This window comes from Argiope bruennichi, chromosome 5 (assembly GCF_947563725.1).
Source record: "Argiope bruennichi chromosome 5, qqArgBrue1.1, whole genome shotgun sequence".
In the NCBI taxonomy this organism is placed as follows: domain Eukaryota; kingdom Metazoa; phylum Arthropoda; class Arachnida; order Araneae; family Araneidae; genus Argiope; species Argiope bruennichi.
The window spans coordinates 133,103,043-133,130,976 of NC_079155.1; the positions used below are offsets into that span (position 1 = coordinate 133,103,043).

The following is a 27,934-nucleotide window of genomic DNA, read 5'->3' on the forward strand; positions in this document are numbered from 1 at the left end:
GTTTAATTTTTTGACCGTGTTTTTGACCTTATTTTGTGTTTTGAAATTGAGAAACAGAGGTGAAAGGACAGTGAGTTTTATTGTCAGGCGTTGAAGACAATCATGTGTATAATAATTTATTTTTAACACAGAAAGAGTAAGTGGGAAATAGTATTTACTTCGATGTGCATTATTATGCCTTATCATTAAGAATACACTGATTATTCATTCATTTAAAAATTTTAACTATATTTGAAAAATCTCGTAATAAATAACAATCTGAAACTGTTAAAATTGTTTCAGAAAAAAATAACCATATCTCTAAATAACCATATGTGATTCAGTAAAATTTTCTTGATTTCTAAAATGCTGCATGCCTTCTGATATTTATTAGTATTTAAATTCAATTGTGGCGCAATTGAAATATTTTAATTATTGACTTTTTATTGGTAAAATTATACGTCTTATTAATTTTTTTTATTTCAATAATTTTTTGAAACGAGTTAATTAATAATATGTTTAAATATTTGCTATATTTTGATGGAATTTAAGAAAAAAAAAAAAAAAATGACGTCGAAATAATCGGTAGTCCGGAAATGTTATCTTCCGGATGCAAACTTCTGCTGACAAATTTGCTGATTCTATTTCTCTTTTTTTTTGTTTTTACAGTTTAATTCTTTATAAATAATGCAAATAATTCCTATAACTCGAGAAAAATTTTTCACTTGCCATTATTAAAGTAATTAAATGTCTTTGTGAAATTTCTGTTTTTTCGATTCTTTTCTAGGCCATTATTGAGTATCTAATTCTATTTTATATTTCTTTTTAGATTGTATTTTTTAAATTTAAAAATGTGTATGTATTTATTTTGCTTCAGTTTTGTATATATATATATTTACTAACAAATTAATATTTTTATAATATTATTTAAAATTTATGTATGCATGGAGCCAAGCTAGCAAAAATGCACTTGCTTTAATTTTTACTATTTTTGAATCTTCACTTATAAATTCTTGTACAGTGTGTTATTGAAACTGATATTTGTAATTTGAACCAAACATTTGTTAGTCAGAAACAGTAATTTTAAAAACAAAAACAAAATTTTTTTGCTTGTTTATATTGTAAAATATTATGGAACCCCAGTTATTATAAAATTATGTGCAAAGGAATAGAAAATTAAATTTTATTTTCCAAATAAAATATGAAGGTTGTTTTCCTAGTCTCAGTATTTTTTAAAATAGAAAATTTCATTTTTTTCACCTGTTTTTTTTAAATAAATTATTTTTAGTAAATTTTAATTTTATATTAAATAAATTCTGAAATTCTTGAAGCATTTATTAAAATATCTGAATATTAATCTTTTCCTGTGGTATAAAAATTGATATAGTTTGACTCATTAATAGATGTGTTTTGTTTGTTTAAAAGAATTGTTGAATCATTAGTAAATTTATTTCATCTCTTTAAAAAAAAAAAAAGTTGAATCATTAGCAGATGTATTTTATTTCTTTAATGTATAATTTTCATTCCATGCTAATCAATTGCATGATTATCACAAATCTAATAAAAGACATTGGTGATAATTTGCATATTTAATTTTAAATAAAAATTACAGGTAGAAATATCTTTATGTGAAAAATATGAAAATAAAAATATGTATTTTGGTTTGTTCTGTTTGAAAAATTAAAAATACAGCTTGTTGGTAGTTGTTTCACAATTAACATATAAATAATCTTAAATAATTACTTGGATTTTAAATTTTGTATTTATAATATTTTTGAATGAATTTATTATTTTGAATTTCATTTTTTAGGTGAATTGTTTCTAAAGCTTGTGCCATAAGTAAGTCTTGTAAAATTTTATTATTTGATTCATAATAAAAATCATTGAATCTTATGCTTACTATATAATATTTTTAAACATAAATTATTTTTTTGAAATATCCATGCATAATTTTATGTCTTCTTAAGAATTTTGGTTTAAGATATGTTATGGCTTAAAAATATTGTTTTCAAATGTTAGATCAAATATGACTATGTTAGTATTTTTATTATTATAAATATATGAAGTTTCATTTATTTATCATTAATGTTACATTTTGTAATTTTTGTATAACGAGTTTTACAATCACCTCATGATTTACTACTAAGCAATCCAAAAAAAAGTTGTTTTTAATTTATTTATTATTGTAATTGCTGTTAAAATTATGAAATCTAAAGGAGAAAAAAAATTTTTACTGTTAAAAGTCATGATTATTTTATATTAGGATACTTAAAAAAAATGTATTTAAATATGTGTAAAATGTTGATTTCATAACTATTGATACATAATGTGGATTATTTAATCTTGACTTTAAAAGTATATTTTTGAACTGTCAGAACTGTGAAATGTCATTAAGTTTCTTAAAAAGTGTTTGTTTCTAAACTTAAATATAAGATTTAATAAATATATATGATCATTAATACACTGTGGAATTTTTCTTAATGGATAGCTACTGATCCTCAATGATGCCAGTAAAGAGATTTTTCTGAAACTTTATTGTTCATGTTTTGTGATGTCATCTGTTGAAATTTTGGCATGTAAAGTCTATTAAATGATTTTTGATTGATGGTCTGAAATTAATATGCAGATTATTTTAAATTAAAATAGACACGTGTAATTTTGTATTTCAGAAAACAGTATTGAACATTTAAGAAAATTGCTGTTCATATTGAGAGAAGGCTATTATTTCTTGTTGTGATGATACTTGTACATAACTTAGTCAGTCAATAATATTGTCGCTAGATTTTAAAAAATTCTCAGTAACAATAGAGCTTTATATCTTCATAAACTGAAATAGATTCACATTACAGGATAAATTTTATGAAAGTTTTGCATTCCTTTTTGTGTTTTCTTCCATGCAATTTTCTTAATCCATTTCTTCATTTTCTTCTTCCTTCTGATCTTTCTTTTTTTCCCAGCAGATATTCAATTATGAGAGATTAATTCTGTTAAAATTTAGTATAGTAATGAATTTGAATACCTATCCCAAATACTAATATTGGGAACGAGAAGGGTATACCTTATAGGATCATAAGGTATACTCTTGTGATACTGTGTTTATTTTATGTGGTACTAAATAAATATTTTGCTGCTGGCACCAGTATTCCTTGCTGAACTTGCTATGTGAAACATATTTTTAGAGAATTTATTTAAAATTTCATTTTATATATTAAAAATCTTAAATAAAAAATGCAACACATATTTAGAATTAACTACTTATGCATGGATGTGTAATTGTTTGTTATAATTAAAAAGTATCGATTTCATTACTACGAGATAATCTTGTAAAAAATTAATTAAGCTCCAATATTTTTCTTTCTGTTTTATGATCAATTTTTTGATATGTGACATCTTCTCTATTATTTTTTATATCATTCTATTGTAATAATCTATAAAACTGTTTATTTCAAATGTGTGAATTCATATAAACTTCGCATAATAATTTTCTAATTCTACTTTTCTAATATTTTTGGTACTATATTTTGAAAGATTAGACTCAGTTGTTTTGTTTTGAACTTTTTTTCTTTTTTATATATAAAAATTGTGTTTGACTAAGTTAAAATTAGTATTCTCTACTATTAAAATAGGATGTAAATCGATTTATCACATTTAATGAAATATTTTCTTTATTTTTGTAGCTGATGTCTGAAAGGTCTGTTATGCATTTTAGATTTTGATTTAGAAGCTGATTCATCTATTCATTTAAATATTCAAATGCTTATTATATTCAATTTTTAAAAGAATATACTTTATTATTTAGCATGATTTGATAAATTTTTCTACAAAGTTTTATTATTATATAAAAACAAATTTTGATTATCTTGTTTTCTTTATGTGCTACTATTTTTTTCTTAACTTTGGTCTTTCCTTATAGTCTTTTAGAAAATATCACAATTAATTTTTTTTTCTTTTTTACAAATTGTGCTTCTATTTGAAGTAATGAGTTACTTTTTATTCAAAGAAAGTTGATAGAACATAGAATTTTTTGTTTTATTGTAATTATTAAACGAAACTTAGAATTAGAAAAAAAAAGATATTTTATTTATTAAGCATTTATACTCCTTTTAAAAGTGGAAATTTTTTATTTTCTTATATAAAATGAAAATCTTATTTTCTTATGGATAAAATGACTTAGATATCTAATATTAATACTATAATCAAGTGTAAAATGTCACTAGTTGATATTTTTTTTTCTATATTCATGTTAGTGATTTGTAATTGTGATGTATGCAGTAACCAGTGAACCAAATTGGAGACTTTTATTGTGTATTTGTAGTGCTGACAGTTTTTTTACTCTTAGTAATTAATTTTAAACTCTCTACTCCGTTTTAAATTTCCTGATATGTTTCATTTGAAATTAATACTTTACACAATAATTGTTAAAACTTAAGTAGAGATTTAATTTTTCTGTATACCTAAATAATTTACAAAATTTATAGAATTACAGCTGAACAAATAAAGTGATTATGCTGTGTAGGTTGCAAAATGTATATTCAGAATTATTTTCTTATCGGATTGCAAAAGAAATTGGGGTTGGGGGAGAAAGAATGAAAGAGTTTATTGCAGAATTCAAATAAAAATAAACAAAAGTTAAGGTGATGTATTAGCTATAATTGAAAACTGCTTATTGTTTCTTCTTGTTTTATTTCAAGCAGAAAATAAATTATTACATGGTTTTTAAATGTTTAAGATTGTTTTATCTGTTGAAATTATTGCATTAAAATTGTTGCTTTTTAAAATTGTTAAAAAAAAAATTGGCCGATGAAAAATTGCGAGGATGAGGGGAAAACACACACACACACACACACAATGTGTTCTGTTCCCCTATAGTTGCATTGTTCTAAATATAACCACAGTAAATGTCTTTAATAACAGGCATATTGCTTAAAACTATATCAGGGTTTCTGTAATCCTCAGAAATTTTAAATTTTATTTCACTGTACTTTTAACCTAGGAAAGGTGCACAATTTTTCGTTAGTTCCTTTAAAATAAGCAAAATGTACAGCTAATATGTTTTGGTAGCAAAGAGAAAATCAAAAGAAAAAAAGAAGGAAGCAAGGAATTGCCAATGAATCTAGCAGATCCATGGCTATTATGCCATTCACTGTGTCTTCATAATGCTTACATACAGGCCTTAAATGGTCTTTTAAGTGTGTGGAGAAGTATTGTTTGTATTACTAGGTCAAGTAGATTTCATACCTGTTCTAAGATGTAGTCCCAGATAGCAAGATTGTCTAAAAGTTATCCTGTGAGTCAGTAAAATATTCTTACTGAATTTCGGTTTACATTGCAAATGTTTTATATAAATGCGTGATTTTGGTCTTTGCAGTCTACTATTGGAAGCATTAAACTAAATTTTTAAATAAAACAAATGGATTTACCTTTTTGGTTTGAGGATGACAAAACGAGAAGATGGAAGTCAGACTGAAACCTCACTTAAAAAGCGTAATTTACTCTTAAATTTTTCTCATAGTGCAAAAAATTCATTAAATAATTTTTTTCTTTTTCAAATTGGCAATATAACATAGGATATGTTTGATATAAAAAAATACTTAAGTTTATAATAATGTAATTTATAATTCATGCCTTTTTACAAGATTGATGTTTATATTTGTTTTTGCCTGTGTTTAAAATGTTGGTCAATCATACTGAGACGCAGAACACACTATGGTTATGTAAAGTTGTAGTGCACACAGCTATTGTTTTATTAGGGTGTTGCTTCTCAACATTCAGTACCATAGTTTATTATGCTTTCAGCATTTCTGTTATTTCACTGGATGGTTGTTGTACTGCTGAAGATGTTATCTCCTCCTCTCTTACTTCTGTAACAAATATTGTAGTTCTATTACATCGTTGGCACTCACCTCCTAGCTGGGCTTATATTAAGACTTGCATATTATTGAGTTATTTTTCCTCGTATCACAATATGATACCATGAAACTTACGAAAGTGTCTCGCATTTTTTTTTTTTATGATTCAATTAACTATATGTTTTATTGTTCTCTTTTAATTAAAAACATCAACAAACACTAAATACAAGGCAATAAGTGAGATTCTAAATATAATGTCACAGTAACGCTTTGTCACTCAGTTTCTGAAACACTGCTTGTTAAGAGAATAATTTAAATTTTTGTTTTTTTTTGTTTTGCTCATTATGCAAGTTATTATGAGAGGTGTTTGCTAAGTGAAGTTTATTGTAGATGGCAAAAATTTTGGTGAGCCAGTCCGGAGCTGAATATATTCTATGAAAATTTCATAATTCTTAGATAAAAGATTTTTCAATCTCTATAGGTGTCTATTTTTAAAAAGTTTTTTTTTTCTTTTTAATGATAATAATTTTTGATTATATGCATAGTTAAATTCTACTTATTGTCAACATTTCATTTAAATAAGGCAGAATATTATACACATAGGATATGGAACCTTTTCTTATCAAATGTGTATTATTTATTTAAAGTTTCACTACAGAAGAGAACAACACTATGAAAAGTTTTCAGAGGGTGGAAGATTTATTAAAATTTTTTAATGAACAAGATGTCTATAGAAGGCAATTGCTGCTCAATAAACATGGAAGATGATTTGGTTTGGAAAAAAAAAAATCTATACCAAAATCTAAATTGTAAAAAATTTTTGCAAAACATAGTAAACACTTGATCCTGATTTTTCTCTTGTCATTCACCAAATAATTATTTTAAACATTATCTCAAAAAAGACTGCCCATTTTTGACACAGCATATAATAAAGACGATTACTGACTACTTGAAAACTTTCAATTGTCTTGAGAAAGCATTTTAAAATCTCTGAAGCCATAACAACTGTAAATAACATTTTCAAGTTTGATTTTTGAAATAAAGATATGTATGCTGATGTCAGCAAAGGTTATAGGGATTTTGAGATGATTGAAAGCTAAAAAGCCTTATTAAACATATTTTTTTTTCTGGAATAACAACTAAGATATTCAAGTTATTATATATTATGTATACTTCTTCATTTGTAGATTTTTGAAAAAATTTCATTTCAATTGTGTACTTGCTAGGGAGCAAGTTGTTTAGACCAAGGAGAATGATTGAAAAAGCCTATTCCTGCTGTAATAAAATGAGTCTTTTTTTCTGTTCTTGTGAATTATAACTGGCTACAGAAAAAAGAAAAAGAGGGGGGAAAAACATAATTCAGTTTTGATTAAAATTGAACAATTTCAAGATTAATGTGGTTTGCAGTTCAGTTGAATTTGAGGAATTTAATTCACCTAAGAATCATATTGGTAAGTTACTATCAAAATATTAAGAAGGTCTAAAGTCTCTTCACAAATTGTGGGAAGTAACTGAGATTTCTGATGATACGATTCTATGAGCAAGGCAGTTAAAAGATGATTTTCCTTAAATAAAAATATTGAAGTTAGAAACTTTAAATGAAACATTTGGTGCAAAATGTTTGAGTTGAATTGAAAAATTTCTAAATTGCAAGGGAACTTGGATGATTAGCAAACAGTGCCCATTGTAAATTGAAATTATTGACAAGCAAATATTACAATCTCAAAATGAGAAAGGGAGCAAATTTTGGATGAATTAACTTTTCAAAATTAAAAAAAAGGTGAAAATAGAAAAGAAGATTTCTGCACTGCAGAAGTTTGTTAAGAAATGAATTTTAAAAAGAGAGAAGACTAGAGATTTTCAATGGATAGCAGAGTCAAATAGTTTTAGAAATTGATGCTTTTACAAAATCTTTAATAATTTAAAATTTTAGTGACACTTTATTTGCAGTTTAAATACAAATAAAATTTTATTGAACTTTATATTTGCCTTTCCCTCTGCATTCTGCCAAACGTAGATCGAAATGAGAATGGAGGTTCTTGTGGAATTAACATTTTTTTAGTGAATTTTATTTTAGTTTAAGTATTGCATTATGAAAGGAACATCGAATACTAGTTTGTAAAATTGATGCCTAATAGTAGCCCTGCTGTAGTTAACAATAAAGATGTTGACATTATGGTCTAGAAGCTGACTTCAAATTGTAAGTTTTGGCTTAATATCTTTATGACAAGGATAATAGGCATACTTAGTGTTCTTCGCTTGCATATCTCTTAAATAATAATCAAGAAAGTAATGGCACATTTTATTGTTAATATTGAAAATGTTTTATTTCAATTTATTATATATTTCAGATATAGAAGTATAAATAGTTTTGTAATCTTTGAATTTTTAAAAAAAGTTTGATCTTTATCATTTTCTTGAAAAGTTTTTGAATTTTTTCTTCAATAAAAGTAGTAACTCTAAAATATGTTTCATTCGAAATCTTCGCTTAAATTGAATCACTATCCCAAATAGTATAAAGAGAATGATGTTTGATTCGCAGAAATGATTTTCTGTCAGAATTTTTATTCTTTGTATGTAAAAATTATAAAAAAACTATAAATTACTCAATTGTAAAAAAAAAAAAAAAAACTATTTATAAAAACTGTAAATGAATTTCATTAGAATTTAACTACAGTAAATTTAGTTATCTTAATTAGCGTTAATACCCTTTACTTTCATATTTATTTACCATTGAGCCAATATTTCACTGATGATTTTTGATGACAAATGATTTTTGAAAAATGGATTAGTTGCTTTAGGCTTAGTGTTAAAATGTTAGGCTTGTTAAATAAATATATATATATACTTTAGTTAAGGAAAACTGAAAAATCTTATTTTTAACATATCTAAAACCGAGCTCTTCCACAGTATTTTTTTTGAGTTAAAAAAAATTGCATTATTAATGTACATATTTAGCAGATAAAAAAAAAATAGTTTTGTGGAAATTGCAGTCATTATTCACTATCTAAAATAGTTATTTCTATTCATAAAAAGAGACGTATTTGCAGTTTAATCAGTAAAATTGTTAGACTTAAATATTACATGCAAAATAGAATTATTGTGTTGAGAAATTTATATGCCGAAAACGTTTTATCTTACAACAAGTTCTGCATTATTATACTTAACCATACCAAAATGAACTAAATGACCATCAGTGCCATGCATAAGCATTTATCTTTTTTAAGGCCATTTAAATTAATAAGCATTAAATATTAATGTTTTAATTTCAGATATAATTTATAAGTCACTAGTAATTTCAACTAATATTAGCTTTTGTTCTTTTCCAGTGGGTGATTCTAATTTTCGAGCCAAAGATATTGGCTTCCGTGCCCAAAAGAAATTGCTGAGTCGCATGGCAAATAAGAGTATAGCCAAAGTGTTCATTGATGATACAACAGGATGCCTTTTGGACAACCTCTACCGATTAGGAAGGAGTGTGTCTGGAAATAAAAAAGAAGCTGAGAAGGTGGTGAAAAATATTATAAAGGTTAGTTTCAGCTTTCCTGACACACACACACATATATATATATTATAAGATATAAATCTAATATAAGTTTTTCTTGCTCTTCTCTTTGGCTTCTATGCTTGACGTATGTCGATGATTTTGAGATATTTAGATCTTCACCAGTTTTATAATATCAAAATATTTTCATTTTAATTTATATAAATGGAAACTTTGTTTCATTCACATTTCAACAGTTGACCAATTGTCAGATATTTTTGAATAATTTATGATAAAGATGACTGTAATATCCGTTAGCTTATCTTCTTATATTTCGTTATCGTAACTGTGGGTAACAAATGGATGATATACTATAGACATGGATTTAGCATAATCGAATAGATATTGCATTAATTTTACCAGTATCACTCAACAGTCAGTGAATATTTCAACATGCTTCATACAAATGAATTATATTTTGAACAGTAGTTGGAATTTTCTTTAAAGCTCAACAATATTACTTTAATTTTGAATATTTGCAATTGTTATTTCAGACATTTTTTTTATATAGAAAATATCAGATTGTTCTGTTCATATTAAACACAAAAATTTCCACATTGAAAGTTGTTGTAATAATTAATCAAATGGTATTTTTAATCCATGTTGTTGAAAATTCTTTCTTCATTTTAAAATTTTGTAAAAGAACCGAGTGTGCTCATCATCAGAAAAAATTTTCATGATTATGAAAAATTATGCTCATCCAAGCATAATGTTTTCTTAATTATCAGTTTAAGATAAAACGAAACAAAACTGTAGAATGTTTCATACTGATAATAATTCCTTTTCTTCTTAAAATGTGAATTTTTATTAATATTTATCATATCTAGATTAAATAGAAATTAAATTTATTTTTTTGTGCACATTATTTTTATTATTTCTTTTGGTAGTTTTGTATTCATTAGTTTTTCTCTTTTTAAACCATACATCTGATATATTAAAAATTTGAACAGCTTCTTAAAAGTTATATGGCATCTAAATTTGAACAAATTTTATTACTGAATATCTTCCAGTTTATTGGAAATAATTTTGAATTTATAAACTTAAATGATTTAAGGAACTTATTACTTTAAAAAAAATTATAAAGTAATAATTTTGTCTAATTAACAGCTTACGATTTTATTAAAATCAGAGATGATTTAAATTGCATTGGCACTTGGTAAAACTCTAATAGTCAGGGAAAATTATTCTAAGTGATGATGCTTTCAATTTCTGTATTGTATTAGATTTGCAGGAATTTTAGTAACTTCCTCAATATCACACTTGGCACTTTTTCTGCAGAAACATGGATTTCAGCATTTTCAGATTGGAATTTTATCTTTCTTTAGATAGATAAATTTTCTTTTATGTAAGAATTCTGCAATATTTTTAAAATCATAAACATTTTTGGATACTTTTTTTATATTTTATTGCTCAATTGATCATACTTATTTTACTTCTGTGCACTTAGATTTCGGGCACAGTTAATTGTTTTCTAAATTTCAGTTTTTTGAGTTGTAGCCATGTCTGATTCATTTATGATGAGATTTGTTATATTGATGTATAAAATTCGTCAATAAAATATAATCTACTCATTGATTTCTTGTAGAAATTTGTAAACATTGTCAATTTTATGAAGTTTTAGTAACGGAAATTGAGATTTTCACTATTTGAAATTATTCTATTTGTTATTATAACAATTCCTGAGAATAACTGTGTTTTTTAAAAACATTTTTTGTAATACTTATTTTACTTCTGTGTGTGTTCTGTGCACAGACATTTTTTGTCTTTGTTTCACTGATATTGGTACCTTTAAAATAGATGCAAATTCTAGCTGTGAAAATGTTTTACTGCATTTATGTCATAGTTTTCTAATATTTCAATCTGTATAATATAACTTTCTGTAATGAAACCTGTGAGATATATTTTTTGGAGATGCTACACTTACATTATAAATTTTTACCCAATGTTGATTGAATTTAGTGTAATTGAATCTATCTATCTGTCTATTGAATCTATAACAGATTGTTATTAATCAAAGGTTTAAGTCAATTATTGAAAGATGAAAAATCTGAGTATTTTTTAACTCTAGGATGAATTTTTGAGGAATCTACATTTTTTGATCTTCCTAAATGTTAGTGTGTGTACAGATGGTGGGGAAGAATTTTGTGAGATTGTCTTGGAAAATGATAATGCAAGACTGAATAAATTACAGTTGAAACAAAGATGTAGGAAGAGGTTTTAACACAAAAGTTTTAATTTATTTTGATTAGAATGATTTTTATTGTGTTGCTTGCATATGATCTAGTGATTGGTATAATTTTACTTTCTTGAATAATAACTATTATGTAGTCTTTTTTCATTTACTTCAAAAGTTATATTTCGTGCATAAATAAGAATATTTAGAAATATCGAATCTGTAAAGCACAATGATAGAATAAGTTCTGTCTCTACTAGGGTTTGATGGTTTTTCATACCCGGTTATAAAAAACAGGTTTTTTAGAATTCCTGGATATTCCTTTTCTTTAAAAAAAGCAAGCAAATATTTTAAATTTTATCCGTTGGGACCGATTTGTCTAGCAGCTGAAGGCTTAGGGCAACGAGATGCCAATTAAATAATAAGTGAGGGTATAGTTGAATTTCTGTTAAATGAACTAAAAAATTTAAACACTGAAATAAGTTTGAAATTATTATGTGCTTTAGAAAAACGAATTCAGGAAAGAAGACAAGTAAAATCAACAAGCTGTGTTTTCAAAATCCATAAAATGTTTAGTTCAGCAAAGAAATCTAGTGTACTTTCTTTAGCTTCAAAAATGAAATAATTAAGGAAACAAGTTATCTGGTTATAAGTTATAAAAATGAAATAAGTTATCTGGAAAGATATTGTGTAGACTATTGCCAAATTCTTAGGTGGGAACAGATTTTGATGAAAAGCAAACCGAAGAAACTACTCATCAGAGTAATGCTTTTTAAAAGAAGCCATGGAAAAATCAATCCATAAGTTTCTTAAAGACCCTGAAGAAAAAATTACAAATCCAAATACACTGGAAACTGAATTTTTATTATTTGAGGCAACGAAAAAAAGAACTAAAGATTTGTTATTTGATGCCATGAGAACTATGAAACTAAGCTCAATAGCTAGTGAACGAGTATTTTCAATTTCAGGCAATATTGTGTCAAGACTTAGCCACTGTTCAGTGGATATTTTATATTTTTTAAAATCCTATTTTCTTAGAAGAAATTAAAATTAGTGAAAATAATATGAATATTATTTGAAATTTTTGTTTGAGTTTTTGCTATTTTCAGGGTGCGAAACATCATGAAAAGTGCTTAATTTGCTCGTGAAGACGAAGAAAGCTTTTCAGTTTGGTTTGTTTCCTCTCACGTTGAATATGATAATTGGATATATCACTTGTATAAAAAAAAAAAAAAAAAAAAAAAAAAAATCGAAGAAATATTCCAGGGTTTTAGAGCATATATCAAGATAATACTTAATGATTCTTTTCCCCTGTTTTCTTTCCTTTTTTTTTTTTTTTTTTTGCTCCCTTTTTCTTCATCAATGTACATTGTCATTCATTAAAATACTGGAATAGTGTGTGGAAGGAGCAATACGAAATGAGTACTACGCCACACTTATTGTTAATCGTAAAGAAAGAATCGTTAGATGTTGAAGAATTTATTTAAGTTATGCCTGGTAAGTATATATTTAAACTTTTATGTGTTGTTAAAGAAGAATATATGATATGGTCCGATCAACGGAAAATATGAAAATAGCAGGATGAATTTGATGCCCAAAACAGTATATTGAACATGGGAAAAGCTGCTTTAAAAACACTAACATCTATATTAATGAGAATTCGATCATCATTCTTATTAATATGTTGTTTTTGAGCAATCGCTTGAACGACCTACTGCAGGTATTCAACTATACTATATTGAATTGTAATTAATTGCGGTATGTAATTGCATGAGTCAATCTCATAAAATCTAGTACGGTGACATTTTGACTTAAAACCTTAAATTTTCAATAATCGGGATATATTTCGCGGTATTTTTTGAATGTCCCTATTCATTTAAACATTTTTACTCGTTGGACTAATCTTGCCAAATTTATTTTGATTAAGAAAAAAAGAAATTGCTGGATCTGGTACTTAAATATTTTTAAAGGGGGGGGGGACGTTTTTGCAATTTTTTTCAGAATTTAGGTTCTATTATTTAATCATGACTTTTTTTCTTCTTCTTTGTCTTATCCCTCTTTATATAAAAAGTCTTGTCCTGAACGACACTTAGCATCAAGCCATTGAAGTTGGGAAGTTATTGTTTGGGCATTAGAGGAAGGACAGATTTCACAAACTTTTGATTCGAAGTTTAATTTAAAAAAAAAAAAAAAAGAATAGTTTTTGAATAATAAAAATTTTGTTTGTTTGAATGTAATTTTTAAAAAATGATTCCTCTAAAATAATTAGTTTTGGACACAGTTTATAACAAAGATTGTAAGGAAGTTCAAAATGATATTTCTTCTTTGAATCGTTGAATCCCATTACTCTGCAGCTGTTAAAAAGGTAAGGGGGGGGGGATTTCTTTGCTTTTTATTTAAACTTAAAAATATTTTAAAGCATGTTCATTGAATAAAATTATTCCTTTGATAAGTTTTGTTAAATTTTGAAGCAGTGCAATATATTGCCTCGCACCGGCTTCAAGAAAGATCTTTTAAAAAAATGCTTCAGTTGATATTTTTACTTTCTCATCTTCAAAATTTGGAGAAAATATTGCAATCGTCAAAAAATTTGAACTCGAGATTTTAATGAATCTCCACATTTTATACCTCCTTGAATTCCAAAATACATTTTTGGTAAATGTCTGTCTGTGATGAAGATAATACAGAAACACTTTGAGCTAGATGGATAAAATTTTGTATATGGCCTTCACACCAAATTTGTAGATTTCGATCAAATTTTCATCCACTTTGGAGAAGCCTGTTTGTCCGAGTGTTCGAATATAAGTTAGCATGATATTTACAAAATGGAGACAGCTACATAATTAAAATTTGTTATACAGATTTAATATTTATTGTATAAATATTTGCCAATATTTGAGCCAAATCCAACAAGGGGTCGATCTGTACTTTCAGGAATATGTAAATGCGATAACTAAAATATATTGATTTAAATATATGAAATTTGGTGTATAATTTGTGACTATTGGTGTAGTTTTGACTAAAATTTTTGCTTTAATCAATTGGGAAGAATGTGTCTAAAACCCAAATTCGCTTTTCAGATAGTTTCAGCCGCATGCCAGAGATTAATCCCCAAAACTTTACATGATAGAATCAGTAAAAATATTTAATTTACGCTTAGTGTTAATATTCTGTGATTATTGTATGCCAATGCCTCGCAAGGCATTTCCTGGCAATGTGCAGGAAAGTTTTTGTGGAGATGCTCTGGCTGATTTATTTTCATTTTGCTTCTTACTTTAGGGCTGATTTTTTAAAATTGACTTTATGAATTTGTTTCAGTTATTTATGAAAACTAGGACTTATTAAAGCATTTTGATTTCTTCATAAAATATATGTAACGTTTTTGTAAATTTTTTAAAGTAAATTTTTGCTTATAGTTTAAAAAACGGATTTTTATTAAATTTTAGGAACTTTAAATGTTCAAAAAAGACTTCTAATGCTCTTGAGAAATAAGAGGCTATAAAACAATTTCTTTTTAATCTGATCATTTGTGAACGGTGCTATTTTTTCTATTAAAAATGATTTAAAAACTTATTTGGAACATGGCATTGCTTTATCATCAATTTCATGGCAGTTTTGTCAATCGTATGATGATAGCCATAGGAATGCTTTAGTTCTTATCTTTATAAGATTGCAAATAAAATTACTTAATAAAATGAGTCAGTGCAGGGAGAAATTTACTCTTTCCATCCCAGCCATCTTGGATCTTAATTATTGCTTATATAAAATTCGTGGCCATGTTGTACCTCTACATTATTATCGCCATTTTCAGAAATGTTTTATCTATCACATAATTTATTTTAATTTTAAAAAATATTGAAAAAGCTCACAGGTGTTTATTGTTAATGTTATAAAAATTGACTTAATTTTTTTGGTAATAATTGTTTTTAATTTTTTTATTTTTATGATTAGTTCTATGTTTTTGTCAAACCCAAAGTGCCATAATTTTACATTAGAAGATGTGCAAAAACAAAAATAAATATTAAAATTAAAAATTTTTTGTATATGGTCTTCACACCAAATTTGTAAATTTTTTAATTTGTAAAAAATTTAAATTTTTTTTACTGCCTTGCGTTTTTGATAAATGTTGCAAAATAAAAATTGGATAGAGATCCACTAATTGAATTGCACGACTTGGTAAGCTTAACTAATCAATTTAGATTGGTGTATGTTTATTGCACAAGTATAATTTAAACCAAAGCTTTCTTTTATTGTGGTAAGATATAGATAATCTAATTAGTTGACATAATAAATTTGTATTATTGATTTTGTTGTCAAAAGCCAGACTGTAAAGATAGTTAGTATATTAAATATTCTAGTAGGCTTAGTAAAAATGTTTGATTAATTTTATTTCTAGAACTAATAATTTTATTTTAAGTGCAAATATTTTATCTTCTAATTATAATCTTGTCTTACTTTTAATTATTTCTTTATTAAAAATATAGGTGTTAAAAAAAAACTGAAAAAACATAAGATTCTGTTAGAAATTCTTTAAGTAAATTGAAATTTTTGTCACACATATAAGATATTTTAACTATTTATGAACATTCTGAATTTCTTTCTCATGTACTCATTATGTCTTAATTTTTTTTAGTAATATTGCTACATCTGAAATAAAAATTTTTATTTTGTACTTTTTAATATATAATATATTTAAATATAAAATACATAATATTTAAATATAAAGAGAATTAATTTTCATTAATAGTAAGAATGAAAATTTTTGAAATTTTCCATAATAATTTGAAAAGTACAGAGAATTTTAGATTTCTTATATTTTTTTCATCTAAAAAATTCGGATCTCTCTAACTATTATGAGTATATAAGATCATTGCTATAGTTCTATAAACAAAATTATACCATCTCATCTCTTTTCTACTCGCTTGCTTTTTCTTCTCCATAGATCACTCCATTTTCTAAGACTGAAAAAAATATTAGTATTGGAATAGTGACTATGTGTTACTTGACTACTGGTAGAACTACTGAAACTGAAAAAAGAGACTTTTTATTTTAGCCAAGTGCCTTATATTTGTGAAGAATACTACCAAAGAAACAAATATTTGAATGAAAGTGCCAAAAATTTGTTGTTTTTAAAGCTGTATTTGGTTTAAAAACAAACAAACAAACAATGCAATATTATCTGAAAAGTGAATGCTTGATTTTCTTGACTTCTTTATTCCAAAGCACAAATTTCCACTGTATGTTCAGAATGTACAAAGATCCAATTTGAAATTTCTCTGAAAACACTAAAAAGTGGATACTAAGAACAATTTGATTCATTTAGATAATTTCCATTCTGATGTTTTGAGGTCAAAAATTTTTTCTGATTTTCGGGAAGTACAAAAAAAAAAAAAAAAAAAAAAAAAACCTTTCGTATTGTTACATGGCAATGCAGCTATAGAAAGCGGATTTAGTATCAACAAAGATATGCTTTTTGAAAGTTTGATACAAGATTCTTTAATTAGTATAAGAACTGTGGTGCCATAAACTTAGATTTCTTTCATGCATGTAATTTTAAATTCATGCATGTAAAGTTTCTGCTTTAGAAAAACAAAAAATTTCAGGGGAAAAAGAGTCCAAAAAGTCCAAAGCAACTTTGCAAAAGGAAAAAATAAAACTGATAACTGAAACAACAAATAAAAAGATGTTTGAATATGAAAATTTAAGAATAGAAATATGTTGAAATATATGAATTGGGGAAAAAAAAGTTGTAACTTTTTTTTGTTAAGTAAATGATTTATATCATGATAACAAGAATGTTACTGTGTTTTATTTCACCCCAGACCTTAATTGTAACTTCGAATTCGTGAGTATGAGGTAAATTATTTGTCATTTTTTCCCATTAATATGCAAATTTTGTCACCCAAAATTAAAAAAAATCCTAATTCTAAATTTTTCTTCCTAAATGCTGAAATTCTTCAAATTCAATAAATTGAAATTTTTTTTTTCTTGTTTGTAAATATTAACATTAATTTAATGTAATATTTTTTCAGGTAATGTTGAATTTTTCTTTATTTTCCCTTGTTTTTTCCACTGATGAAAAATAGAGCATATTGTTATTTTAATTAATACATGCAGGGAAAACACAAGAATTTTTTCCCCCAGATTTGAGTGGCAACCCTAATAAACATAATGGAATCTGATAATAATATTTGTCCAATTGTATTCTCTTTGGTACTAATCTATGAAATCAATATATATTTAATATATTAAGAATAAAGAACTGTAAAATTATTAAAATATATTTTTGTCATCTAGAATTAAAATATTCAATTTTTACTGTTCAAAATTTCTTACTTTTGGTAGTACGTGAGAAAATGAATGAAAGATTGATTACAAAATTCCATTCTTACAAATATAAAAAAGATACATAGTTAAATTAAACTGTTGAAAAAAATGTATTGGTTGAAATTATTAATTCCAAAATAAATTTTACAAAAAATGAAATAAATTTTGAAAATGTGTTAGTTGGCAAATCAAATCCAATATTCAGAGGATTTTAAATATGACTATTGCAATTCCAGATTTCCTAAATAAATAGTTGTTTAACAAATATTGGCACTGCTTGCTATATTATTAAAACAGTTTGAAATACTGAAGTTACATAAATTTTAAGTTTATCATAAGTAGGGTTTTTTTTTTTTTTTTTTTTTTTTTTTTTTATTCTGTGCATTCTAAAATGTGTAAGATGTGTTTTAAGCATACCATGTGTTTAGAAAAGCTTGCAAAATTGTAATATAAAAATCAGCATTTATCTTAATTTATAAAAAAACTTACTAATTGTAAACTTGTCAGCTCTTTCTAAAGAGAATAACAGATAATATCCATCTCTCAATAACTTTGAGTATCAGTATAAAAAAATGCAACAATATCCCTTTCTTCCTCTTTAAAGACCAAACAGTGTTTCATGATCTTGTAATTCGAAGTGTTATGAATTTGTTAACCATTGCTAAGTTACAAGAGGTGCACAGTGCTTTGTATTTTTTAAATTCATTGAAATACTCTATAGAACATAAACTTATCATTTAATCATTGGAAATAATTATTTTTCTTTGTACCTTAAAATAATTTTAAAATCATTTTATATGATAAGCTTACAGAATTTATTGTTAAAAATGTATTAAAAATAAATTACAACTTGATTTAATTCATAAATATTTAAAATAGGAAAATGCCAGGCTCCAGGGTTTTCCAAAATATCCAAAAGTCTATTCTCTAAAATGTGTTTGCACCAAATCTAGTTGGTTTAGGTTCATAGTGTGTTCTCTAAATCACCAATGTACATGGTAGTATTAAAGAATGGTGTATCAGTTTTATAATTACATTAGACTTCTACAATTTAGTAAACTCTTAATCTTATTCTGAAATCGAAATTTCTCGTATTGAAAATAAAAAAGTAATTTTAAAAATGCTAATTCATTCCAAACTATCTTTTGTTATATGTTGGAAGAATGTACATTATATTTCTTAACATTTTCCATCTAATTTTACATTTTTTTACATTTCCAAATTATTATTTTTTATACTTCAACTAAAATTTTGAAATATTGAATAAAAGTCATTATAACACTGGAATTCATAGTTTTTTCATTGATCTATTTTATTCTTCTAGCTCTCTTCAAATCTTGTTTTCCAATGTGTTATTTTTTCTCTTGTCTGAAATAAGAAAGTTGATTTTAAAAAAAATGAAGCATATGAAAACATATTATACTTATTTATCTTAAATTGCATATTAAATTTAATAATAAATTTATCAGTGGTTTATTATTCTATTGGACTAGCTCAATTATAGTTGGTAGCGCAAGTGGTAATTTTTTCCATCAATTTTTATTGCTCCATTATTTCTATGTATTATTGAAATAAAATTATAATACATAGAAATAAACTGATTTGGGAAATAAACAGAATCGAATATGATGATTTAATTTGCCATTTTCAGTTAAGAAATGAGGGACTTGCATATAAATGCATTGAAATATGCATGACTAGATGTCAAACTGAATTGTTCTTAATTTTTCCTTTGTTTAGAAGGTGGAGGGAAGGGGGAGAGTTTTAGAGAATTGAAATTTTATAGAAGAAATATAAATTTTTTTGAAGATATATTTTTATTTATTAATATTTGAATCTTTTTAATAATTTCTCCCATGTATATATTTTAGATTGTGATCAAGATTGGAATTTTATATCGCAATGACCAGTTCAATCAGGAGGAGCTGTGGACTGCTGAGCAGTTTAAACACAAGTTCCATTCCACTGCCATGGCAATTATCAGTTTCTTTGAAGTGGATTTTTCATATGACAGAAACTTTCTCCTCCAAGCACTGAATGAATGTAGAGCACTTCTGAAGAACCTGGTGTCCAGACATTTGACTGACAAGTCGATTAACAGGATTGACCATGTCTTCAATTTCTTCGCCAATCCCAGTTTTTTGGATGATGTTTTCAGTCGAGACAGTAGCCATAAAGAGCTTCTGAGCAAAATAGTTTCTGATATGCATAAGTTAATGGAAGATGGTTCCCTTTAATGATAAATATGTTTCTTTTGGGGGCAGAAGCTTACTTTTGGTAACCAAAACTGAATTCATCCTACTTTATCTGAGAGTGTCAGAAAAATTTCAGTCCTAGCCTACTGAAAAGTTATTACATACTTATGATAACAATTTTCTTATATTTTAAAATTGTATTTTACCCATGGAATGTTCCCATTAAAAAAAAAAAAAAAAATTCAGGATACAGTTTGTATATTTTCTTTCATTAAAATAAGGTTAATTCATGTGTTAGTCTTAATGAGAAAAAGGTAGGGAGAAAATTCAGGATTTGTATTACATCATTAGTCTTAGATGATAAATAATGCATTTTTACTGATATATCTTAAGATCAAGATCAAGTGTTGGAAAAAATATTCTAAAACTGCCCCTGCAAATCTTAAATATACATAGGAACAAATTCATCTCCTACCATTAATAATGTTCTTTGCTTATATTGAATCTTAGAAATTTAACCAAAAAGGAGGGGGGGGGGCAAGACACCATAGAAACTATTAGATGATATTGTTCATCTGTTTGATCCCAAGGTTCTTTTAGTATGTAATATTTATTGTATTGTCATAAAATTTGGCTTAATATTCGCATTGAGTAAGCTAATTTTTGTGGCAAAATCTTTGTTACCCTCTGATGTTTCTTACTATTTTCTAATGTTGCCAATTGTTTGATTTACATGAATTTTTAAAAATATTTTATGGAATATTTTGTACAGTTGTTCATAATTATTACATTAAATTCTAAAACTTATTGAAAATGTTTTCTATGGATGAAGTTGTGCCATAGTTTATTTTTGATACATACTTCCTAATAATTTTTAAGCTTTACATGTGTGATATTTGTGTGCATTTAATTTAGTCATATCTTCTACTTATGCATCTGAATATTTAAGGATGGTATTTCAACATTTCATGTATTTGTATGTAATCACTTAAAATATGCATTTTCTTCATTAAAAACAATGCATTTTTCATTATTTTATTTAATAACAGAATGAAAATAAATTTTTTCCCCAAATATTAATGGCTTAATTAAAAGCTGTAAATATTTAAAAAAAAAAAAAGAACTGGCAGTTGTATTATTATTATTTTTTTTTTGTATTTAAATTGTTTTGTACTATTTAAAAAAACAAACAAAAATTTTGTTATAATAACAAATTTGTTATTATAACAAAAGCTTAATTAAATTATTTATTAAATTATTTTATGAATAGTGTTAAATTTAGTCACTTTTTTTACCAAAATTATATCAGCATAGCATAGAAATCTTAATGAAGTTGAAAGTCTATCTTCAGAAAGTTTTGTTTTAAATGGATTTGCATTTGTGAATTTCAACAATTTTTAGAGGAGCACTGAAAGTTTTTGTTATATAGTTATTAAATATATAATTTTCATACTGAAATCGTTGTGCTTTTGTAAGAGTGATTTCTTTAATTGGATAAAAATGATTTTAGTGATTTTATTACAATCCATTTTTAATAGTTGTGAACTTTACAAAAATAGCTAGATTTAGCTTGAGTGGCCATCACTAATGCACAAAGATACAATTTATATTGATGTTTTTCATTTATATGTTGAATGTGTAGGATTCATATAAGTATTGTTATGCATATTTTACTTTCATTAATATCTGAAATACAGTTAATTATGGAGTTTCCTCAAAAATATTGTAGAATTTTTTTTTTTATAAGTCTGTGGAAACAAAAACATTCAACATTTTCAGCCTTTTATTTCAATCTGTGGCTTCAAAAAACATATTAAGTTTCATACTTAGTACTAATTTTGATATTTTAAAGACTCTGTTTATTTCAGAAATAAATTGTTTCCTTTTGTGAATACCAATTTTCACACATATTTTATAGTTCATAATTATGATTTATATTTTCAATGATTATTAGTGTATATTTTATAAGGTAAAGAGAGCTTGTTGTTTTGAAAAAAGTTTTTTGTGTATGCTGTGATTAATATGAAACTTAATGCATTTCATGATGTGATATTTTCCTTTGCTTAATTATATTTTAAAAAGGTGAAAACAAAAAAAAAAAACTTTCAGATTTGCTGATATTTCATGTTTTTTAAAACACCTTATTCGTCTTTATTAATGATTTTTTTATGAATTGTTATTCAAAAAATACTATGACAAAATATCATAAATGTATTAAGATTTAAGTTGTCAATTCAATTAACTGAGGATTAAATAAATTCTGTGGAATATTTTTTTCCTTGTTACTATTAAGGTCAAGTTTATAAATTTATATAAGAAAATGTGTGATTTTCTAATTCCTTTTGTACATTTTTATGATAGGGAAATTATTTTTCATATTTATTTATGTGTAGTCAAAAATTATAAAATTCTTTTTAAATTTGTGATTTGCTGAAAATTTATGCTTTTTTTTAATACTTTTTTATGAATACTGATATTATATATTTTAATATATTTTTTGATTCATCTAAATATAGATTTATAATTAAGCATTATGGAAATTATGTAGAATTCTTATATACGTATGTTTTTGTATTGCTGAATTTAAGAGTTGCGCATGGAAACTGACCATTTCTTTTCCCACTTTCTTGTTGTCTTGACTGATTTTTCCATTGAAATTTTAGAATATTAAAACTTGCTATTATTATTTATAACTAAGTTTTTAAATGCCTTGTATTACTTTTAGACATAGTCTTTAGAATATGTGATCATAATTTGCTATTGTTCTATTATTAATGCTTTGATTTATAAATTAATTGTAAAAAAATTGTAATTTTTTTTTAAAATCGTGTTATGTTATTGAATTCTTTTCATTTTTGTGTTAAACTAAGTGCCAATTACTTTTAAGAGAACAAACTTTTTCTAACTTGCTCTATTATGTTAGAATCAAGGTCAGGTATTTGTATTTTTCATATAAAGCATTAATTTAAATCTTTTTACATTAAAAGTAAATGTTTTAACCTTTTTTACTTTGAAAAAGTTATCTTATTATTTATTAGGATCAATATTAAGGGGAAATAAGCTGAACATGTCTGTTCTTTATATTATATTTTGAAAAAAAAAATTATTATATTATTATTGTACTTCGTAGTCATTCCTTCATGTGTACAGTTTGAAAAGTGTTGCTCAATATTATTCTGGAGCATCGAAAATTTGAACAAATTGTTCTAAGCATTTAAGTGTAAAATGAATACTTTTTATTGCTTGTTGCACTTTTAGGTGTTTTTTTTATTTCATAGTTTGCAAATTATTCTTTTATTTTGTTATGAATTTATTTATTGTTCTTGTGACTGTGTTATTTTTTTAGATATTTTTGGTGTGAAATTGGTTTATATTTCCTTTTTATATTGTATCATCTCTCTTCTTGTACTTTCTATTTTGATGTTTGTGCAGTTTTAATGCTTAGATACTGTAATATGGCTTTGTAGTGTTGTTGGTATTTTTTTAAAACTTTTTTTGAAAAGTCTTCCATTTTAATTTTGTATAACAATCCATTTGAACCATATCCAAAAATATTTCATATTTGAAAGCGACTTTTGATGATTTTTGAATCAGAATGGCTGAAATTGCTTTTTTTTCCATCAGCAAATCAATATTATAAATGAAGAAAAGAAAAAAATTTTGATGCTCATTATCAAGAATCTTTTCTTTGTCAGTCTTTACATTCAGTAACATGATTGTTTTATATTGTTCTTTTTTTATTTCTTGTAAATTCTAACTTGATGAATTTAATCAAATTACAAAATTTTATAGAATTATTCTATGCACTCCATTCTCTTCAATTTACTTATATAATATAATATAATGTTCCATAAGTTATATAATTTCAGCTTTATTAGGTTGGAAATATTAGGTGTAGCATTTTCTGTCTTAAAACATTCCATGTAAAAATGGCTATGGCTATTAACTATATGCTAATGCTTTATGATATTACATTAAGTAATTATCAACTTATTTCTTTCCTCTTTTTTAAATTTCTACTGTTTAGATTTTGTTTTTAGGTTTGACCTCACTGAATTCCTTAGCTGGTTGATAGGATGCTGTTATAGTGAACTGACTAATTTCAATATTTTAAATTCATATTAATGGGCTATTAAAATTTGTATTTTTACCTTTTTAGTTTAATGTTCAATTATAATCTATAATGTGGATTTGGGATTATTTTTCTTTCTTCAGTTTGTTTCTGTCTTCTTTTCATTCATTAAATACTTTTTTATTAAAATTAAACAGAAAAATTTTAATTGTCATACTTATTACATATTAAATTAAAATTATTGTTTTTTTATTAATTATGTTCTATTTATTATAAAATTATTAAAGAATATATCTTTATTGCCATCTTTAATTTAAAAATTCTCATAAACTTGTTTTGTTGTAAAGCCTATTTTTATTTGTGTCTGATCAGAACCTTGTATTTTGAAATGTAGCTTTTTTTTTTTGTTTCAAATTTGTGAGTAAATCATATTTTTATTTTATCATTTCTGGATTAGCTAAGTATCACAGAAATTTTAAATTAGAGTATAACCAGTACTTCATTTCTTTCATACCTTATAGCAGTCCAAATGAAAACTTGTATTTTGTAGAAAAGATCTAATTTTGATTTGCTTTATCAGTCTTCCATTTAAAAATGACTTGAACTTTTTGAAGAAGATTTCTGAGCTTGTTTATCCAACTTCTTCTACACCATGTGAAGATATTTAAGTCTCAACAATGTATAATTTAGCCTTTTAACAGTATTTCACATAATATGGATCATACTGATCTACCAACAAAATGTAAATAGTCACATATATAATATGGCTATTTACCCAATGTTTAATAAATGAATAAATGCTTTTTTTATTTCATTGAAATATTGCATTTATTGCTTGTAATAAGAATTATTTACTGATTGGTATTGCATCTTGAATAATTAGTCTGCTTGAAATATTAATTACTACAGTGATTCAAATTATGCAAGTAATGCAATCTGAATATCTTCGACGTGAATTTCATGTTAATTGAATTTGTATTTGAAATCATTGAAGTGTGATTGTTTATTACATGGGAATTGCATTTAAAATTTCTATTAATGTGGGTAAATTCAGTTGCCTATTGAATGAGGATTAAAAATATTAATTTGCTGAATATGTTTTTCATAATTAATTTACACATGCTAATCCATTATCATTTAATAAAATACTATATCTGTGAATTTTCCATTTCTATTCAAGAACAAAATTCCTATTTTTTATTAAAAGATAATCTGTAAGTTTATAGCATGATTTAGAATCACTAATTATGTTTCCTTTCTTAGAAAGAATTTTACAGAATTAAATAAATGTAGTCAGGTAAAGTAAAATGAATTGGATCTAAAACATGAAAACACAAACATTTATTCCAAATTTAACTAAGATCTAAGCAAATTTAATCTAAAAATGAACTTCTTTAACATACAAACCATTGCAGTGTTTTCTAGATTTATTATATGATTGTGAATTCCATAAATGGGGATGGCTGTTGTCTGTAGAATAATGAAATATAATTATTTATTTAAAATAAAAGTCAACTTTTAGAAACTTGTCAATATTGTTGGTATAATATATTCTTTTGAAGCAAAACCAATTTTTTTGCATGACTTATTCTAATTATTTGACTATATCCATTTTTCATATCAATATTTTGTTTATTGTTTTAGATTATTTTTGACTCCTTATTTTTGTGATTTTCTAGACTTGCTGAATTGATTTCAATAATTTATTATCATCATTTACTAGGAGATTTATATGGCCAATTATATTTGTTCTCTCTTTGTTAATTTCTTGGAAAACTGCACATTTCCATAAGTTTCTCTTCAAGCTTTCTTTTCTGAATGGAAATAATATAAATAAAAAAAATTCAGCATGCATATCTGACTACTAAAATACAGGGTAACTACAAAGACTTTTTTTATTTTTAATCTTTCCATAATTTTATTTAGAAAACACATAAATTGATAAATATGTGTAAATTATAACAAATTGTGGTGTAGATACTGAAGTTTATTTTTCTTGATTTAATCTTTATTTATCTATATAGGCACCAAACTCCTTAAACTTAAGATGTTCTATGGCATGTTCTCATTAACATTGTATTATCATGAATGATAAAAAGTGGTCTTTTTTGTTTGTGTCATGATGTCTTTAACATAGCACTATAGAATATATTCTTGACAAGTAGACATTTAACAACTTATGTTTTTATCAACAAGTTATCTGAAGTACACAAATTTTATAATGCCTGGGAGCACAAGACAAACTTTATTAACATATCTCATCGATGACTTTTATGAACTGGTTTAGAAACTTTGTAGATCCCTGTATATAAAATTCTTATGTTCATTTCTGTACTGTTAAATTCTTAATGAGAGATGTAATATCAAATGAAATTAGCAAAATTATCCTTAAATAGTCTTTATCTTTTAATTTCTTCATCTTTCCTTAGTCTTATTAGTTATAGTTTAAAATTTCTTGTGCAGTAAATATTCTTACATTAATTAGTTTTAATATCACTGAAGGTAATGCTGTGAAGTTATCAATATTTGTTTCGAAAATATTTTACAGTCATTATTGAATTCAAAAATAATCTTGAATTAATGAATTATCCATATTTCTGTTCAATTTAGTTGAATGTACTCTATTCATTATTAAATGTATTCATAGTTTTTGATAATCTTGTAACGAGTGAAAGGTGTTATTGTATTTAGAATCATATTTTAACTTTGATGTTATAGAACAGGAGTTCCCAAGGTTTAAACATTGTGACTTGCTTTTTTGAAATCGAATCTCAAATGATCCATTTCATATTGAACACACATAATTTCTTTTCTGGGAGGAGCAGCATTACTCCTTCTGAAAGAGATTTTGAAAGCAAAGAAGGAACTTTTGGGAAGAAAAATATTTGTTATTAAATATTATTTTACAAAAACAAAAAAAAAAAAAAAAAAAAAAAAAAAAAACTAATTTGTGTCTAGATGAAGATTTTAAAGCCCACTTTACATTTTTTCAAACTGAAAATGATATATAACATTTACAAATTTTGTCGTACTTCATAATTTGGGAACTCCTTTTTTAGAGAATTTTTGAGATGATTTCGTTTTGCATTTACTTAGCAATAAGAATATACTCTTTTTAAGAATATATTTTATAAAATTTTACATTCAAACAGTTTTTAATGTATTTTTAAAGATTTTTTTGTACTTAAAATATCTTGAACTTTTTACCTGTCCATCCAAGTATATCTTTGCAAATGTATATGGATTAGCGAGTCCTCAGTAAAGCGAAGTAGCTTTATGAACCTTTACATGTGTATTGTATCATAAGCAATAAACTTTTGTAAAAATTAATCTTTGTTGTTGAATTTCCGTATTGCTTTTGTCTCTGTTTGTTTCATTTTTGTACTTTTAATACTAATAAACTGTATCAATGAGTCGCGTTTTATTGATTAAAAACCTAGTTCGCATTCTGCTACCCAGTCAGCGGAAGACTTTGTTGCTGATGAGAAACTTTGTCACTGATTCGCGACTGCTATTCTAACAATGAGCTCATTGGTCGAGGTGATCTGGCGAAATATTCCAGTTCTGCCTAATAGTGCCCCAATCATTATCGAGGAAAAATAATTTGGAGAAATCTTAAATGTATACGCTTTAGTGCGACGATAATATATCCCATTCAAAAAGCAATGGAATAAATGAATTATTAAGATTCTTGTTTTCCAATTCCTTGCAACAGTAATTAATCTAATATAAAGCTCAATGTGTTTGTGTGTGTGTTGGCGCTCTGCAGAAAAGATCATTTGACCTATAGCTACC

The 27,934-nt window shown here is 25.3% G+C and overlaps 1 protein-coding gene across 1 annotated transcript; it reads left to right on the forward strand.

The window, feature by feature from the left end:
- Window positions 1-27,469, forward strand: LOC129968740 (tumor necrosis factor alpha-induced protein 8-like protein). The gene is made up of 4 exons (XM_056082939.1): window positions 1-136; window positions 1,790-1,818; window positions 9,158-9,357; window positions 19,744-27,469. Coding segments are annotated over exons 2-4 (567 nt in total). The 5' UTR covers window positions 1-136; window positions 1,790-1,817; the 3' UTR covers window positions 20,110-27,469.
- The last annotated feature ends 465 nt before the right edge of the window (window positions 27,470-27,934 follow it).

Excerpts from the sequence above, each read along its gene's own strand:
- LOC129968740 (XM_056082939.1), top strand. Across the intron at positions 9,358-19,743 it reads TGGTGAAAAATATTATAAAG|ATTGTGATCAAGATTGGAAT; the intron begins GTTAGTTTCAGC and ends TATATATTTTAG.